Here is a 15989-nt window from a genome sequence, read left to right as displayed (position 1 = left end):
GAATAAATGTGTGGCGTGCACACACACGTGCACACACACACGTACATTATGTATTCTCGATTTTAGCAATTCTGCTTCTAAAATTTGAAACTTTATGTAGGCATGGTTCTAGATTATATTTCTAAGCAAACCCTCACCATGGAATAAGAATTACACACAGTGTAGTAAAACAGAGTTAAACAAGCAAATGGCATATGTAAATCCAACTTATTAAATTTAATTTTTTCATGCTTCTCTCTCATGTAAGAAAGGCCTACCAAGGGCTTGCTATGATTAGCCGAATGTTTGTTCTGATCTTCTTATGAAATTAAAACTATAACTTCCTCAATGGGAGGCCTTGCCTTGGAAACGTCAGATAGAAAATCCTGACATTTTCAAGCTAAAAGCAACCTGAGAGGTTAGCTCCTTGAACTAAGGCTGCCAGATGAAATACAGAATGCCCAGTTAAATGTAAACTTCAGATAAATAATGAATAATGTTTTTACTCTAAGTATGTCCCGTGCAATATTTGGGTCACAGTTACGCTAAAACCTTATTTGTTGTTTATCTGAAATTCAAGTTTAATTGGACGTCTTATATTTTTATTTGCTAAGGCTGGCAACCCTGACAACTTTAACAGATTCTCCAAGGAAATAAGCTGTAAGCTAAAGCATAAGGCTTAATTGAGATTTACTATATTAAATTGTCTGTTGCCATTCCAACTAGCAGGAAGAGAGACAGAGAAGTAGTTTTTAGCTTGAAGGCTGGCGAGGGAAGGGTGGAAAATAAACTCCTATTTTTATCTCCACGCTAAAGCCAGCTCATTGCCAGCACAAACATGGAAGCTATATAGTGCAGCCTCCCAGATTTAGCTGTACAAAGACTTTAGTTACTATAAATAATAAATACAGAAATACACCATAGCTCTACAGTGGTCTTTAAGGGTGGATTTTTATGGAGCCTTTGAAAATCAAGTACAGCCGGGATCGCGGCGATTGTAATGACCCAGTTTTGCCTCCCTGTAACCCTTGAACTTTCTCCTCCTCCTGGTTTTGCAGGGCCTCCTTGCCTTTCATCTTCACTGGATAGTTCATGGCTTTCAATCCCTCAGCAGGAAGCTGGAACAAAAACGCTGCCCAGCTTCTCAGACAATGCAATCTAGGTCAACACACTCATAGAGCTTCTGACTTTCACAAGTTTTGTTTCCTCTTTAAAGATTTGGGTCCAGTAGAGAATCATTCAATCATCTACCCCTTTCTTGCTTATTATGAAATAATTTCTTGAGTCTGTTTAAATCTACTTCATTGAAGTGGCTGTTGGCGATCTTTAGTAAGTGTGATTTTTTTGAGCCTAGATGCCACTGGACAGTTACTTCCAAATCTGGCCATTTGGTGGTTTTCTTGTAGACTGTGACCATTTTACAGCTTTTTTTGTTCTCAGGTTATTAAAATGCTGAAATTTGGGGAATCCCATTAGAAATGTTCAGGGTTCCCCCATAGGAAGATGTTGGTAAGCCAGTAAGATTCTCATTACTTCATTACTTTACCACAAACCCAGGTTAATGGTGGAACTTCCACCAAGAATTGCTCTAATAATAGATGAAAGCCCATATCACCTTGCTCAAGGCTCCCCTCAAAAGCTAGATGGTCCAGGTTGGTAACCCAGAGATTTGGAAACTTGCCCAAGGTGTTGACTCCCCTTTATGGGTAAAGTAAGCCCACAGTTATTTCTGAACCATCCACAGCATGGAATGTCACGTGCATGACACTTTGACTATAATGCCTACCGGAGCTCCCAGCCTAATAGTGTCTTACTTCAAATGTGAAACCTATTGTCAGGGGGTTAGATTTGGTGGCGTAGCATTAAGCTCTTCTGATGCCATGGGATGTTTTTTATTGCTGTTCTCTTTGCAGTGCATTAGTTCAGTTTTTCCTGTTGTTTCCTGAATATAAAGACAATGACTTTTATGCCACTGGGGAGGTAAGTTGAAATCATGTTTTCTTGTGTGCTTCCAACATCATCAGGACTGAAATATGTCATGACATTGTGATTCATGCACTCAGTCTGTAAACACACACACACAAATGTATATTAATATTAATTCAGCCCATATTCAAAATATTCTATTTATTCCCCAAAGGTTTTCCATCACATTTTTTATTATAAATCCAGGGCTCCCTAAAGTTTTGTATATCACAGTGGGTTGTTAGGTCTCAGTCCCCTGCCTTTTTTAAAAGATTTTATTTATTTATGTATTTGTTTGTTTGTTTGTTTGAGAGAGAGTGGGAGCAACAGTAGGGGGATGGGCGGAGAGAGAGGGAGAGCAAACTCCTCCCTGAACAGGGAGCCAGACTTGGGGCCCCATCCCAGGACCCTGGGATCATGACCTGAGCCGAAGGCAGACGCTTAACTGACTGAGCCACCCAGGCACCCTGGTCCCCTGCTTTTTTTGTTGTTGTTGTCATTCATGATGATGATTTTGAAGAGTCCAGGCCAGGTGCCCTGTAGAATCTCTCATTTTCTGAATTCGTCTGATTCTTTCCTCAATGCTTAGATTCAGTGAAAATATTTTGGCAAGCCACATTACATAGATGATGTTGTACTTCTCTCGTATCGCATCAGGAGGCACATAATATCTGTTTGTCTCATTATTGGCAATGCTAAACTTGATCACTTGGTCCAGGTGGTCCCTGCCAGATCTCACCATTGGAAAGGTACCCTTTTCCTTTAGAAATTAATAAATAACGTAAGACCATGTGAAAATCTGTTCCCCCCACATCTGTCACCCAGTAGTTTTAGCATTCACTGATGATTCTTGTCTGGATCAGTTATTCCATTGGGGGTCAGAAAATGGTGATTTGGGGGGATCTATCATCCTATAGATATCAACTGATATTCTTCTATAGAGAAGATCTTTCCCTCCTCTTCTCTATTATTTACTTTTTAAAATATCACTGTGGACTCTTGGTTTGTTATTTCTGTTTAACGTGTTAGCATTTTTTGCCATTATTATTATTTTTGACGTTCATATTTTCCATACTTGGTCAGAATGAGCCCCTTCAAGCTGGCTATTGTGTCTTTTTTGTTAGGTAGTCTTTGAGCATTTCCTTGCTTTTTGGCACAAATCTATGCTCTAGGCTTGTCCTCTACTTTCTCTGCCCNATAGGCCCCAAGTAGTCTTTGAGCATTTCCTTGCTTTTTGGCACAAATCTATGCTCTAGGCTTGTCCTCTACTTTCTCTGCCCTAGCCCTGGAATCAGTCATTTCTTCAAGGAACTCTGGCTCCTTTTAATAAGGGAGGGTATTTAAAAACCAAGATCTGAGCACTAGGTGTGTTCATTGCCACTGGGATGCCATTTCTTTTCGACTTTCTCTGTAGGCAGAACTGGGGAACAGAATGACTTCATACTGATGCACATAATTTTAATTCATTTTCCTTTTTTTTCTTTTTTCCTTTCCCCATTCTGTGTTTGTATACCCCCTTCTCCCACATTTTGGACCATGTTTCCCAACAGCATCAGTTTATTTACCTCTTGGCTGAATCCTATAGTATGTGCAAAATGATTTTAGATCACTACATCAGTCCCACTACCAACAAGGAAACCTCCAAGTTACTTTCAATATTTTTTGCTATAATTACTTTTATCCTTAGACTATATTTCACTATAGGTTTAAAAGTACCATGTTTGAAAGTTATAAGAATTAATTCTTTTTTTTTCCTAGTGTGATTATAATTTAATATACTGTTAGTTTCACTTGCATAGGTTGGCTTCAGTTTTAGGGTTTGCTTTTTTTTCATCCATTTAAATGTAAGGTTATTTTAAAAAATGGATAGCTGCCAATATTTTGAGAACACAAGAATCCCTAGGTGCTAGGTATACAATCGTGAACAAAACAAAACAATTTCCTGCTTTCATACATTGTAGAGGTGAAGACAGTGATAAATGAAGAAATAAAAATGTACTATACATCAGGCAGTGATAAAGGTCATGAAAAAAGATAAAGTGGGTGAGAGGGTTGCAGAGTGGTGGAGGTGCAATTGTGATTGTCACAGGAAGGCTCTCTGATAGGAGACAGTTGGGTGGAGCACATGTAGCAGAATGAGGGAGAGAGTAGAGCTATAGTTAACAATTATCTTGGAGAAGAGCTTTCTTGGAAGGAGGAATAGCAAACGCAAAGACTGAGTTGGGGACAGACTTGGTGTGACCGTGGAAAAGCACGAAGCCACTGTAGAAGGATCTGAGATGGGAGAGGCAGGCAGATCATGTAATTCCATGGTAGAGTTTGGACTTTATTCTAAGTGTAATGGGAACTCATTGAAGGGGCAGTGTTCACTGGAAGAGTAGTTAGAATCAAATTCAATTCAATTCAACACACATGTTTTGAGTGACTACTATGTCTGAGGCATTGGACAAGTGTTGGAAATTCAGTGATTAATAAGACATTAACTCTACCCTAAATCTGAAAGCCTGGCAATAAATACAATACGGAACAAAAAGTACAATTAGAGAAGTAGCTATAAAGACAAATAGCACAAGGAGAGTACAGATAGCTACCTGTCAGTGTGGGATCCTCAGGAAAGGCCAAACAGAAGAGAGGTGACAATTAAACTGGATTTTGAATTATGAGGGGGGATGCATTAGTCAAGGCTGTTTTGCTTATAACTGACATAAACCCAATTCAGAATGGCTTGTTTTGCTTATAACTGACATAAACCCTATTCAGAATGGCTTGAGTAAAACAGGAGATGAGTTGATTCATGGCTGGGTCTGGGTGCTCAAACATTGTCACCAGGAATTTGTCTCTTATTCTTTCTTGATCTATTCACTTGGCTTTGCATGTCACTGGTTTCATTCTAAGCTACATTTTTTTCACTGGTACCCTTGCCCCTCCACCCCACTCCAGAGCTCTAGGTATAGCCCATCAGCTCAACTTTTCTTTCCCAATAATTCTACCCATATTCCTGAATCTCGTGTGATCCATTTGGATCCCATGCCTGTTCTAGAACTAATAACTGGGGTCAATGGGATAGACAAACAGGTTGGCTATAATGGTGCCTGAGGCCCACCCTGATGCTCTGGGAGGGGCAGGATCATAGGGGGACCCTCACCTTCTGAATCACAAGGCCTGAGAGTGGGAGATGAGTGAAGATGAGGGAAGGTCCCAGTGATGATACCAGAGGAAGGGCTGGAAGGATGCTGGGCAAGCCCAAACCATATATGTCTGCTGTAAGAGAGTCAAGGTGAAAAGTAGTCTCAGTTTTTCCAAGGGAATGGCAAGTTAATGGAACCAGGAATTTCCTTCTCTTCCACCTGTTTTCTTCTCTTTCTATTTGGAAGGATATTCTGACTGGCATATTACACTTACGTCTTTTTTTTTTTTTAAGATTTTATTTATTTATTTGACAGAGACAGCCAGCGAGAGAGGGAACACAAACAGGGGGAGTGGGAGAAGAAGAAGCAGGCTCCTACCAGAGGAGCCTGACATGGGGCTCGATCCCAGAATGCCGGAATCATGCCCTGAGCCAAAGGCAGACGCTTAACGACTGCGCCACCCAGGCGCCCCTACACTTACGTCTTTTTTAAGCCAATTTTTTGGTCAGGATTATTTAGGACCTCCAACAATAATTCCCTGCTGTTTGACTTTTAGCCCATTTCAGAGGCAGGTTGGGCAAAGGGGTAGGAAGTGACAGGGGTAGGAAGTGACACTCCTGTCATTTTGAAAACAACCCTGGAAAATGCCCAGTCTCCATGTTCAATGGAAGAGTGACCTGCTTACTGTGTAATTCCTGCCTTGCAAATAACATGGCGATGCTGTTAACCATGATGTTGGACTTTCAGCAAAGCTGCCAAATTCTGGATGAAAAATTCGTCTATTTCATGTCTGCCTGGTGGTCTCATGCATGTAATTTCCGAATGTGTGTGGGGAAAGGACAATTTTCTTTTTACATTCTTTGCTGCCAGGATGAATACTGTTAAGGAAACCTATGCCTTCCAAGTGATGAAGGAAGATGTGAACGAGGGCAGGCAGGACCTGGGATAGAGATGAGGTTGCCAGGCAGCATCATTTTCATACAAACTACATGGGATACATTAAATCTGGGGACACATCTCTTTAAGGAAGAGCACTAAATAATAATGCCTTGATGGTTCATTTTATTAGAATGAATGCTGTGTTTTTCCAGTCCAGTTTGTTTCATTCAGTCTTTTGTTTTAAGGGTAGGAGGCAGAAAGGAAAAGTGGAAGGAGTTCTGGGTTAATAATCAGGAGACCTGAGATTCATTGCTGGCTTTGCCTCTGGATGATTCCAAGCAAGTTCCTTAACCTCTGTTGGCCTCTGCTTTTCATCTCACAGTCACAGGGCTTGGTTTTTAGATTAGATCACTTCCAGGGATATTTTACTTTCCTAGATGTTCAACCATAGTTACCTAGATGTATTCGTAAAGCATCTGTATACAATTTGCAATTTTAATGTAATACCTACCCTCCTTCTCTCCACACACACACAAAAAAGTTATGATAGATTTTTTCAGAAAGGGAAATCCTTTCTCTTCAGACCCCTCAATTTCCGCACACCCTTAAGAAGGCTGAACAAATAATGCCACGAAAGTAGTAGAATTGTCCTTGGAAAATAAATGGCAAACTCAGAAATTGTTTTCTGCTTTTCAACGCAAATGTACTGGCCCTAAATATCCTTCCCATTTGTGTTCTGTGAATGAAGGTTAGGGCGATGCTTGAAGGGTCCGGAACAGCTATTTAGCACCCGGACTTTGGTGCAAGGGAGTCTGGAAGTAATAACAATACCTACTACATAGGATTGTTTTGAGCATTTAATTAGATAATCCTCCGCAAATATTTAACGGAGAGGTGGCTGCGGCGAGTACCGAGCACATGATGACTGTTATTACCATTCATGGTGAAAAGCGGGATTAATCCATTATGGCTCCAAAGCATATGGCCTAATGCATGTAGGCAGGGGCTGAGATATTTAAAAAGTTCTACTCAGTTGTTTTTTGGGATGTGGCACTGTCTCTCCTGTTATTTTGAAATTATCTTAATTTTTTTTAATTTATTTTTTAAACCATTTTATTTATTTATTTGAGAGAGAGAACGTGAGATAGAGAGCATGAGCAGAGGGAGGGACAAAGGGAGAGGAAGAAGCAGACTCCCCGCTGAGCAGGGAGCCCTTCAGCCCCTGGGGCTTGATCCCAGGACTCTAGGACCTGACCTGAGCAGAAGGCAGACTCTTAACCCAGGCATCCCTGAAGTCATCTTTAAAAGAAATAGTTTGCTTTGTCTAAAAAATGTTGGAGTTTAGAAGTTGATATTTGAAGTTCTGGGTAGTAGCAAAATGTGTGGGGACTGACCCACGCTCCTTGCCACTGCCGCGTGGGCCACAGCCACATGGACCACGGCGAGCCCACAGCCAGGCATACTGTGGGATTTGCAGGCAGAAGGAAGAACTGCCTGTCCCTTCTCTTCTCTCCATTTCTGCCCAGAACACCAACTGGAATTAATTTTCTCTAAAGAGAGACAAATGTGTCTGTAAATCACCCTCTACAAGGCATGAAAAAAATGTACTTCAAAAAGAGAAACAAGCTGCATTTAATTCACATAATTAACTTCCCTTATAAGTGTTATCCTTTCCGAGCCAGTAACTATTAGTGAGATTGCTCTTGTCCTCGAGGTACAGACACACTTTAGAATCCTCTCCAGTGTACATGGGCCCAGCTAAAGTTAAAGCAAAACAGCCCTCACTGGAACCCAGGGAGGTGGTGGGAGGAAGGGGGACTGCCCATTGTTCTCCAAGCATGTGGCTTTGTGTGCACTCCCAGGAAGGATTCCACGCCTATGCATGGCTGCGGTGATGAACGGGGAGCTCGTCCAAAATGGCAGAACGTGTGGTTAACACTGGGCCTCTCTTCTTGATCATCAGGAAGGGGCCTACTCTCCTCAGCAGCAGTTTTGCAACCCTGGTTAATTTGAGGGCTGAATAAATGCAAAACTTTGAAGCTATTTAAAAATTAGTGAGCTTAATAGGATACTTTATCTTCATCTGCATGAGTGAAGTCCTGCTGGGATCACAGAGTCTGACAACCTTTATTGAAATCATCATGGTTCACTGGGTTCCGGTAGCAGGCTCCCGGTAGGTGAGAGCCATGTTTGTGTAATTTGTTTCATACAGTACTAAGCACAGTGTTTATTGAATGTTATAGAGCAGCTTTGTGCAAGGATGTTGCTAGATAAAATAAAAATATTGGTGATATTTCTCTCCACTGTCTTTTCATCTCCCTTGCATGGCCCTTCTCTCCCTGCACTGTGCCCCAGGCCCTGGGGACCGTCCTTTCTACTCCCTTATTTCCCAGGGCTGTCAGGTCCCCTACCCCCCACCCTCAGCCTTCCTTTCTTTCCTTGGCTCTCTGGTGCTCAGGTCCCGTTTCTCCAGGCTTACTCCGTCTCCTTCATGGTTGTTCTGGTTCTCTCCCCCTTTCTTTTTTTTTTTTTTTTTTTAAAGATTTTATTTATTTATTCGACAGAGATAGAGACAGCCAGCGAGAGAGGGAACGCAAGCAGGGGGAGTGGGAGAGGAAGAAGCAGGCTCATAGCAGAGGAGCCTGATGTGGGGCTCGATCCCATAACGCCGGGATCACGCCCTGAGCCGAAGGCAGATGCTTAACCGCTGTGCCACCCAGGCGCCCCCTCTCCCCCTTTCTGACTTACTATCAGCACACTGTCTATTAGAAAAGATCTGCTACATTAAACTTACTCCCAACATGCTTGTATTTGAAGAGAGGACAGAGCCCAGGCCATAGAAAGATAGTTGCAATAGGGGCATGTCCAGCACTGATGTACAGCAGGAGTGAGAGAGGAGAACTCCTCTGCAGGTCTACACCATTATCCTTTTAGCCCTGGCTTGAATTTGGTAGCCAGAAAGGGGCCTTCAAGAGTCTCTAGTTCACTGGTTCTATTTGTAGCTCTTATTTGAGAGTATTGAAAGTGGACTGTATGGCAGGCATGCTAAGCACTGTTTCATGCATGTCATGGTGACCTTCTGAAGCTTGCACTGTTAATATCATCCCCATTATATAGCCGAGATGACTTGAGGCTTGGAGAGGTTGGGTCAGCCAAGGTCACTCGGCCAGGATTGAGACTGAAGCAGCTGGATTCCAGAGCCCGAAGACTAGACAAGAAATTGGCTAAGGACTGGAATCCTGCTAATGTAGGTGCTATCTGGAGCCTGTGCTCTCTCCTCGAAACCTCTGTCTCCAAGACCTGCCTCTTCCCAGAGAGCAGGTGCGCTGTCTGTAGAAGGGAGTCAACATCCCTTCCATATTTCATGCAGAATCTCTGAGAGTTATCAAACTTACACAAACAGAAAAGAAGTTCCCTGTCCTTTTGGATGTTGCCGCCTAAAGACTGAGATTTAATCATAAAAATTAAGCTTTGATCATAGTTTTATGGAGTAAATGGAAGTTTCAAGTGACATAAAGGCTTGAAGTCCACGGAATGTAATTATTTCTCAAAGCTCGGAACTTGCCGAATTTTATTAGATGACTTTCAAGCGGCTCTAACTCTTGAGCTCATGACAAATGTCTATTTTCAGTTATGTTCATCTGACCCGCCAGTATTTCCTTTTAGACTTGAAAATGAATTTGTGACTTAGAGCTGGAAGTTTGTACCATTGACCACCTTCCCCCAATTCCCCCTTCCCCCAACCTCTGCTTCTGGTAACCACAAGTCTGATCTCTTTTTGTTTGCTTTTTGTGTCTGTTTTTTAGATTCCACATGTAAGTAAGATCATACACTATTTGTCTTTCTCTGACGTATTTCACTTAGCATAATGCCTTCAAGGTTCATCCATGCTGTCACAAATAATAGGAGTTCCTTGGATTTTATGGCTGGATAATATTCAGTTGTATGTACATGCCACAACTTCCTTACCCATGCACCCATCCATGGACACTTAGCTTGTTTCCATGTCTTGGCTGTTGTAAATAACGCTGCTATGATAATGGGTTGGGGGGGCAACTATCTTTTCAAGTTAGTCTTCTCATTTCCTTTGGATATATTTCCAGAAGTAGAATTGCTGGATCATGTGGTAGTTCTATTTTTAATTTTTTTTTGAGGCTTCTCCATACTGTTTTCTGTACTGGCTACATTGGACCTTTTTTTTTTTTTTTTAAAGCATCTTTTCAATACAAAATAAAAATATATCATTTGGAACCCAGCATGTACCTTTGCATAAATATGTGACTAGTAGATACAGATCAAAATGTTTTTCTTATGTCTATTCCTAGAGATTCTGCATTTCTTTTCAGCTCATTTTCAAGAAAAATAGATGTTTAGATAAAGTCATACTCTTGTTAGAAGCCTTTTTTTTTTTTTTCAATTTGCAGCAGTGTGGACTAGAAATTAGATGACACACAGTCTAGAAATGTCTAGGAAGTTGTAGAGATTACCACAATACTGAAGCTCAGTTTTCCCTGTTCATTAATTCTCTGAGCTGGCCGTTTTAAGGACACACCTCCTCGCTCAGAGAAAATAATGATGCCAAGTGAAGTAAGAGTCTACCCGGAGGCTAGATGAAGTCAAGGTCGCTCTCCCTGAGTCCTGTTCTCTTGACTGCTGTGTCATCATCTATTATTCCATTACACTTAGGCTTTTCCCCAGTTTTTGTGGTTTTTCAATGTGTGTCTAAAACTCTCTTCAAAGCCTATCCCCTTATTCTCTCTGATCGCCCCCATAAACGGGGCTGGCTCCACCAACACGGTGTGGTTGGGGAGCACTAGAGGACAGGGCACAGGTATGACTCCCCCCAGAAGGGCAGCCCACCTTGTTTCCTTCTGGAGACCCGAAGGAGTCCCTACCAGCCCCGAAGTGAATTCTTTTTCAAAGAGACTTTCATTCCAGCTGGAGTGGCTGGGAGTAGGGCGGGCACCGCAGAGCGAAGGGCACACAATAAGCCCTGAGCGTCCTCACCATGCCATTCCTGAGGCTGACAACCCCGTCTCTTCCACTTCCAGGCAGAGCTTGGGAACCAGGGCCCTGGACAGTGACTCTTGGTGTCCAGGTGTCATTATCATCCAGAGATGTTCTGCATTTCCCATACAATGTATACCTAGAAGCAAGGCAGAGATTGAATATAGCTGCATCGATTTTTTTTAAAACTAGACTTGAATAAGAAATGTAGACGAGAAATGTAGAGTAGTTTAAACAATAGTAACAGCTAACATATGTGAAATTTCTGCAAGAAGACATTGTTTCTATTAGAGTCTTATTCTCTGACACGATTTTTTTTCTTCTAAAGGAGCTGATTGAAACTTGATTTTAGATATGAAAGCTTTTTTCCTTCTTTAAAAGTAACCGGGTGGCAGGGGTACAGTAAGTCTGCTGCGAATGTTGCGGAAACATGTAAGAAGGGAGAGCTTCAGACGGAATACACAATTACAAGTTTCTTTAAGTCCAATTTCATTGTGCTTTTACACATCTGGATAATTAACCAAGCATTACATTCTCTCTAGACTATTTTTACAAGTACAATATGCTCCTAACGTGATTTCCATTCGGCTGTTCCAAGCATCATTTAAGAACTCAGAAAGATCGCAGACGGAGATTCGAAACCACTGTTCAGCTGTGATGTGGAGACCTTTTTCTCTCGTGGGGGAAATAAAAGACTGAGAGCTGAATTCTGAGATCCGTGTGATGTAAGAGGAAAACTGGAGGTTTATTGCTTCTGTAAGCCCTAGCAAATGCAAGCATATACAAACACACCCTAATATCTTTGGGCCTTCTTGTCAGAGTTGAGCTCAAAATATGGTCACCGTGGGGAAAACAAGCCATGCAACAACGGTGCTAGAAATTGCAGCTGGAAGCTTCTTTAAGTACGAGAAAGGAGTGACAAGGGCAGACGAAAATCCTGATGTGTCGATCTCTAACCTAGTTTGAATTACTGTGCTAGATAAATACGTTTGTCTGGCTGAGTTCCTCATTTGAGGGTCACTGCTGAATTCTAAAATAATATGTGTTCAGTTCACTTCTGGCCACACTTTTCCTCTTTCTTTTTATAATCGCTTTGGTACTGTTCCGAGCTTTTATGAGGCCAGGATCTGATCCGATGGTAGAAGGTTAGTGTTAATTCACAGACTTCAGGAGCTTCATTGGCCAGCTGCTGCCCACATTGATGAGCAAGAGATCAGAGAGACCACAGGGCTGAGTGTTGTGCTGATTGTTGCTCTTGTCATTGTTATAGACAGAACTCGGAACAAAAGAAGCAAGAGTTCATAAAATTGCAAGATTACAACTCTAAGTCCTGAGGGGCCATGTAGTACATTTCTGATCCATCAGACAGCCACACCTCAATTCTCCCCCCAAAATAGAGGTTTCTATTCTCTTTAAAATATATCCAGAAAAGAGGAAACTGGGCATATAGAACATTGGATTTATTGTCTGGTTGTCTTTTAAAGTGCTTGTGGTGGTCAGAGAATCATTAAATTGAGAAATAAATGATTCAGGAAGAATAAGCTGGTCTGATCTTGCAAAAAAAAAAAGTCTCAACAAGGGGAACGAGAATAATTGAAATTTCATTATAATGTTTCAGTGTCTGTTTTCCATAAAATAATCCTATAATTGTCTACTGTGTGACAGCCTGAGCCACTCAACCAATGGAATGATTAATGGAAACAGCAGTGAAGGATTTGTCACACTGACACAGGGCAAGGAAGTGTGTGATAGTCATTAGAAAGCAAAAATGAGATAAACATCATCGTTAGGTTAGCAGATGTGGGCTGAACATTGAGGAATCTGTTTTGGACATGGTTATAGAACTACCTATCTTGCGGTCTTGTTTTCTTTAGATGGTCAGCTTAGCAAGCATGTAGTGGATGAACCCAGGCTGAGCCCCAGCTTGGGAGACCACAGACTCATAGTCTCCAGGACCGTTGACTGAAGTATGGTTTGATATGAGAAATGGGAGATGTGGAGGCAGCCAAGCCTGCATGGAATTCCAGCCAGGCACATGATTGGAATGCACAGACCCTTGTTTTCATCATTTTAAAATATGGGAAGATAATGTTAACTTTAAATTAGTTCAGCTTAGAGTGGGGGAGGTAGCCTGTTCATAGTTGATGCTCAGAAATTGAGTAGGTGTTCCTTCTTAATTTCCTGCCTGGATCTATCCCAGATATGCGTGGTGGCCGCAAGGGGGAGGGTGCCATAAAAATGTGGCTGTTTTAGCCTGAATTTGTCATCACCATCATTAGAGCAATTTAAAATACATGCCCTTCCATCTCAGAAAGAGTTAAAGAGATGTTTTATTGCCAGGTCTTATAATAAGACAACTTGAGTGATAACATCCAATAGAGAAAAAAATGTTTAGCAGTAATATCAGATTAGTCATTCATTTATCAAATATGTGTTTATGTTCCTACTGTGTGCTAAGCAAAGTACACAATGTGAGAGTAATAATCCATGAAATGGCAAACTTCGCCCTATCACATAGCAGTCAAGTTTTTGTAATTTTTTCAGAAGAAATGATTAACTTTACAAGAGTAAATTCAGTGCTTTATTCATTTTTGTGTCTTCTCAAATATCTACCACAATGCCTTTGACAGAAGATTTGTCTAATAAACCACTGAATGAAGACCACATAATGCATCTTTACCAGTAAAATGATTACTCAAGGAAATTTGGGGTTTTTGGTTCATCTTACCGAAATTATATTTGATAAATTGTTCACTTATTGTTCCTAACAGGAGAGATAGCACTGTTATGCAAGAAGCCACATTTCAGGCATGTCAACACATCTTTATACCACACAAGGAAGCTAAAATGTGCTCATGGTTATGGATGGATACATTGTTTGGAGTCAATACTTTGCCTTAATAATTACTGTTGCACAAGAGGGCTTCATCAGTGAGGAGATCTTGTATAAATCATGCAAATTACATTACCTTACCATACCTTGGCAGGAGTGTAGGTTTGGGAGTAGGTCAGAGCCTGTTAGATTCTGACTCTACCTCTTAACTTCTCTGAGCCTCAATGCCTTCATATCGATATGGGAGTAATGACATCGGCAGCATTTGATTAGGGCCTGGAATAAATGAGAGCTTTTGGGGCTCCCAGCCTTTGAACTTCAGACCCCTGCAGAGCCCTGGAAATACTACAAAGGGTCTACGGACTCATATGTCCCCACTCGATGCCTTTAGTCTATTTCGAACATACATGCATTAGTGTTTTTCAAATGCATGTAGGTTAATTCAAGACTCAGTCATTCAATAACTGTGTATTGAGCACTAACAAATAAAGAGCATCAGGCACAAGGGATATGCTAACCTACAAAACAGACAGATATTCCTGTGTTCATGAATCTTCTATTCTAGTGTGGGTGGGAAAATAACAATGCACTAGATAAATAAGTAAAAGTTTGTAGGAGAGTGATAAGGATTCGATGAAAAAAGAAGAAAAGAAATACAAAATGCAAAAAAAGAAGGAGGGTGTTAAAATTTTAGATGGGATGGCCAGGGAAAGCATCCCTGGAAGATCTCACTGAGGGAAGTAAGGGAGTTAACCTTATGGATATCTGGGGGAAGAGCATTCCAGGTGGAAGGAACAGTACAGACCACAATGACTGTGGTTCAAGAGGGGACCCCCCACAGCGGGAGGGGAATGAGCAAGAGGGTAGCAGGGGATAGTGTTAGTGAAGTACCATATCATGCCAGTCCTTATGCCTCCAAAAAGCACCCTACTTTGACTCTGACGGAGATGGGGTGCGTCAAAGGGTTTGAGCATAGGAGAGGCAAGATCAGATTTATGTTTTAGTAGACCACTGTCTTGAAAATAGACTGCATGACGGGAAGGACAAAAGCGGGAGGGCCAGTTAGACTACTGCAATAAGCCAGGCAAGAGATGACGGAACCTGGAGCAAGGTGGTGATGGGAGGATAAATCTTGGATCTATTTTGACAGAATAGGTAGAGTTGACAAGGTTCACTGATGGACTTCTGTGGGGTGTGAGAAAAAGAGAGGTAAGGAATGGTACCGGGGCGCCTGGGTGGCTCAGTTGGTTAAGCATCTGACTCTTGATCTCAGCTCAGGTCTTCATCTCAGGGTCATGAGTTCAAGCCCTGCAAGGGGCTCCACGCTGGGCGTGGAGCCTACTTAAAGAGAAAAGAAAAAGAAATGGCACCATGATTTTTGGCCTAAGCAGTTAGGACACAGTTATCGTTAAAGAGCGGCTGTAAGGAAGGCTTGGGGATTCGAGCTTCATTTTGAACACGTGAAGCTTAATATTAGACATACAAGTGGAAATGTCAAAAAGTCAACTTTTTAATGTAGAAAATACAAAACTATTTTTTAAAGATTTTATTTATTTATTTATTTGAGAGAGAGTGTGGGAAGTGGGGGGAAAGGCAGAGGGAGAGGGAGAGAAAGTCTCAAGCAGACTCCACACTGAGCCCAGAGCCCGATGTGGGGCTCAATCCCATGACCCCAAGATTCCCACCTGAGCCGAAACCATGAGTCGGATGTTCAACGGACTGCACCACCCAGGAGCCCCAATACAAAGATATTTTTAAAATATTCCTGAATAGTAGCTTTTCTCAGCATAGTCTAAAAGTAGAATTATAATGTTTGTGTCCACAAAATATTTTGAAATTGAAAAAGAACCCTGTACTTGGAAAGGCTGGAAACAGAGATAATTGTCAAGTGACAATTTCAGTAGCCAATAAATACTACTTTCCTTCTCCTCTTGCTTTAATACATATGGATTTCAAACTGCATCGTCATACAGACTGTGAAATCTTAATTTTGGCCTCGAGATTTTTTTTTTCTCTTTTAATAAAGTTTTTAATGGAGCTTTCTGGTAAGACAAGCCCTATGTGTGGCAGCATGTTATTTTATTTTGGAGGGAAATTAGACTGTTGACCTATTCCATGTCCACTTGTCATTTTTTGTGCTCCTCACTGGTGACTTGCCTGTCACTGGTGCTATCTGGGGACGCCAAAAGAAGTGAGAG

The 15989-nt window shown here is 41.5% G+C and overlaps 1 protein-coding gene across 2 annotated transcripts in view; it reads left to right on the top strand.

Annotated features, from left to right (window-relative positions):
- CPVL (carboxypeptidase vitellogenic like) overlaps positions 1-15989 on the top strand; it is a 124146-nt gene that overhangs the window by 48573 nt on the left and 59584 nt on the right. For both annotated transcript variants that reach the window (XM_002912852.4, XM_011223398.3), the window contains exon 7: positions 1893-1959. In XM_002912852.4, the coding sequence (XP_002912898.1) occupies positions 1893-1959 (67 nt within the window). The remainder of the gene's footprint in view (positions 1-1892; positions 1960-15989) is intronic.

The sequence above is a fragment of the Ailuropoda melanoleuca genome, chromosome 1 (assembly GCF_002007445.2).
Source record: "Ailuropoda melanoleuca isolate Jingjing chromosome 1, ASM200744v2, whole genome shotgun sequence".
NCBI lineage: Eukaryota > Metazoa > Chordata > Mammalia > Carnivora > Ursidae > Ailuropoda > Ailuropoda melanoleuca.
The sequence above is the reverse complement of the archived record's forward strand: the minus strand, read 5'-3'. Positions and strand labels throughout refer to the sequence as shown.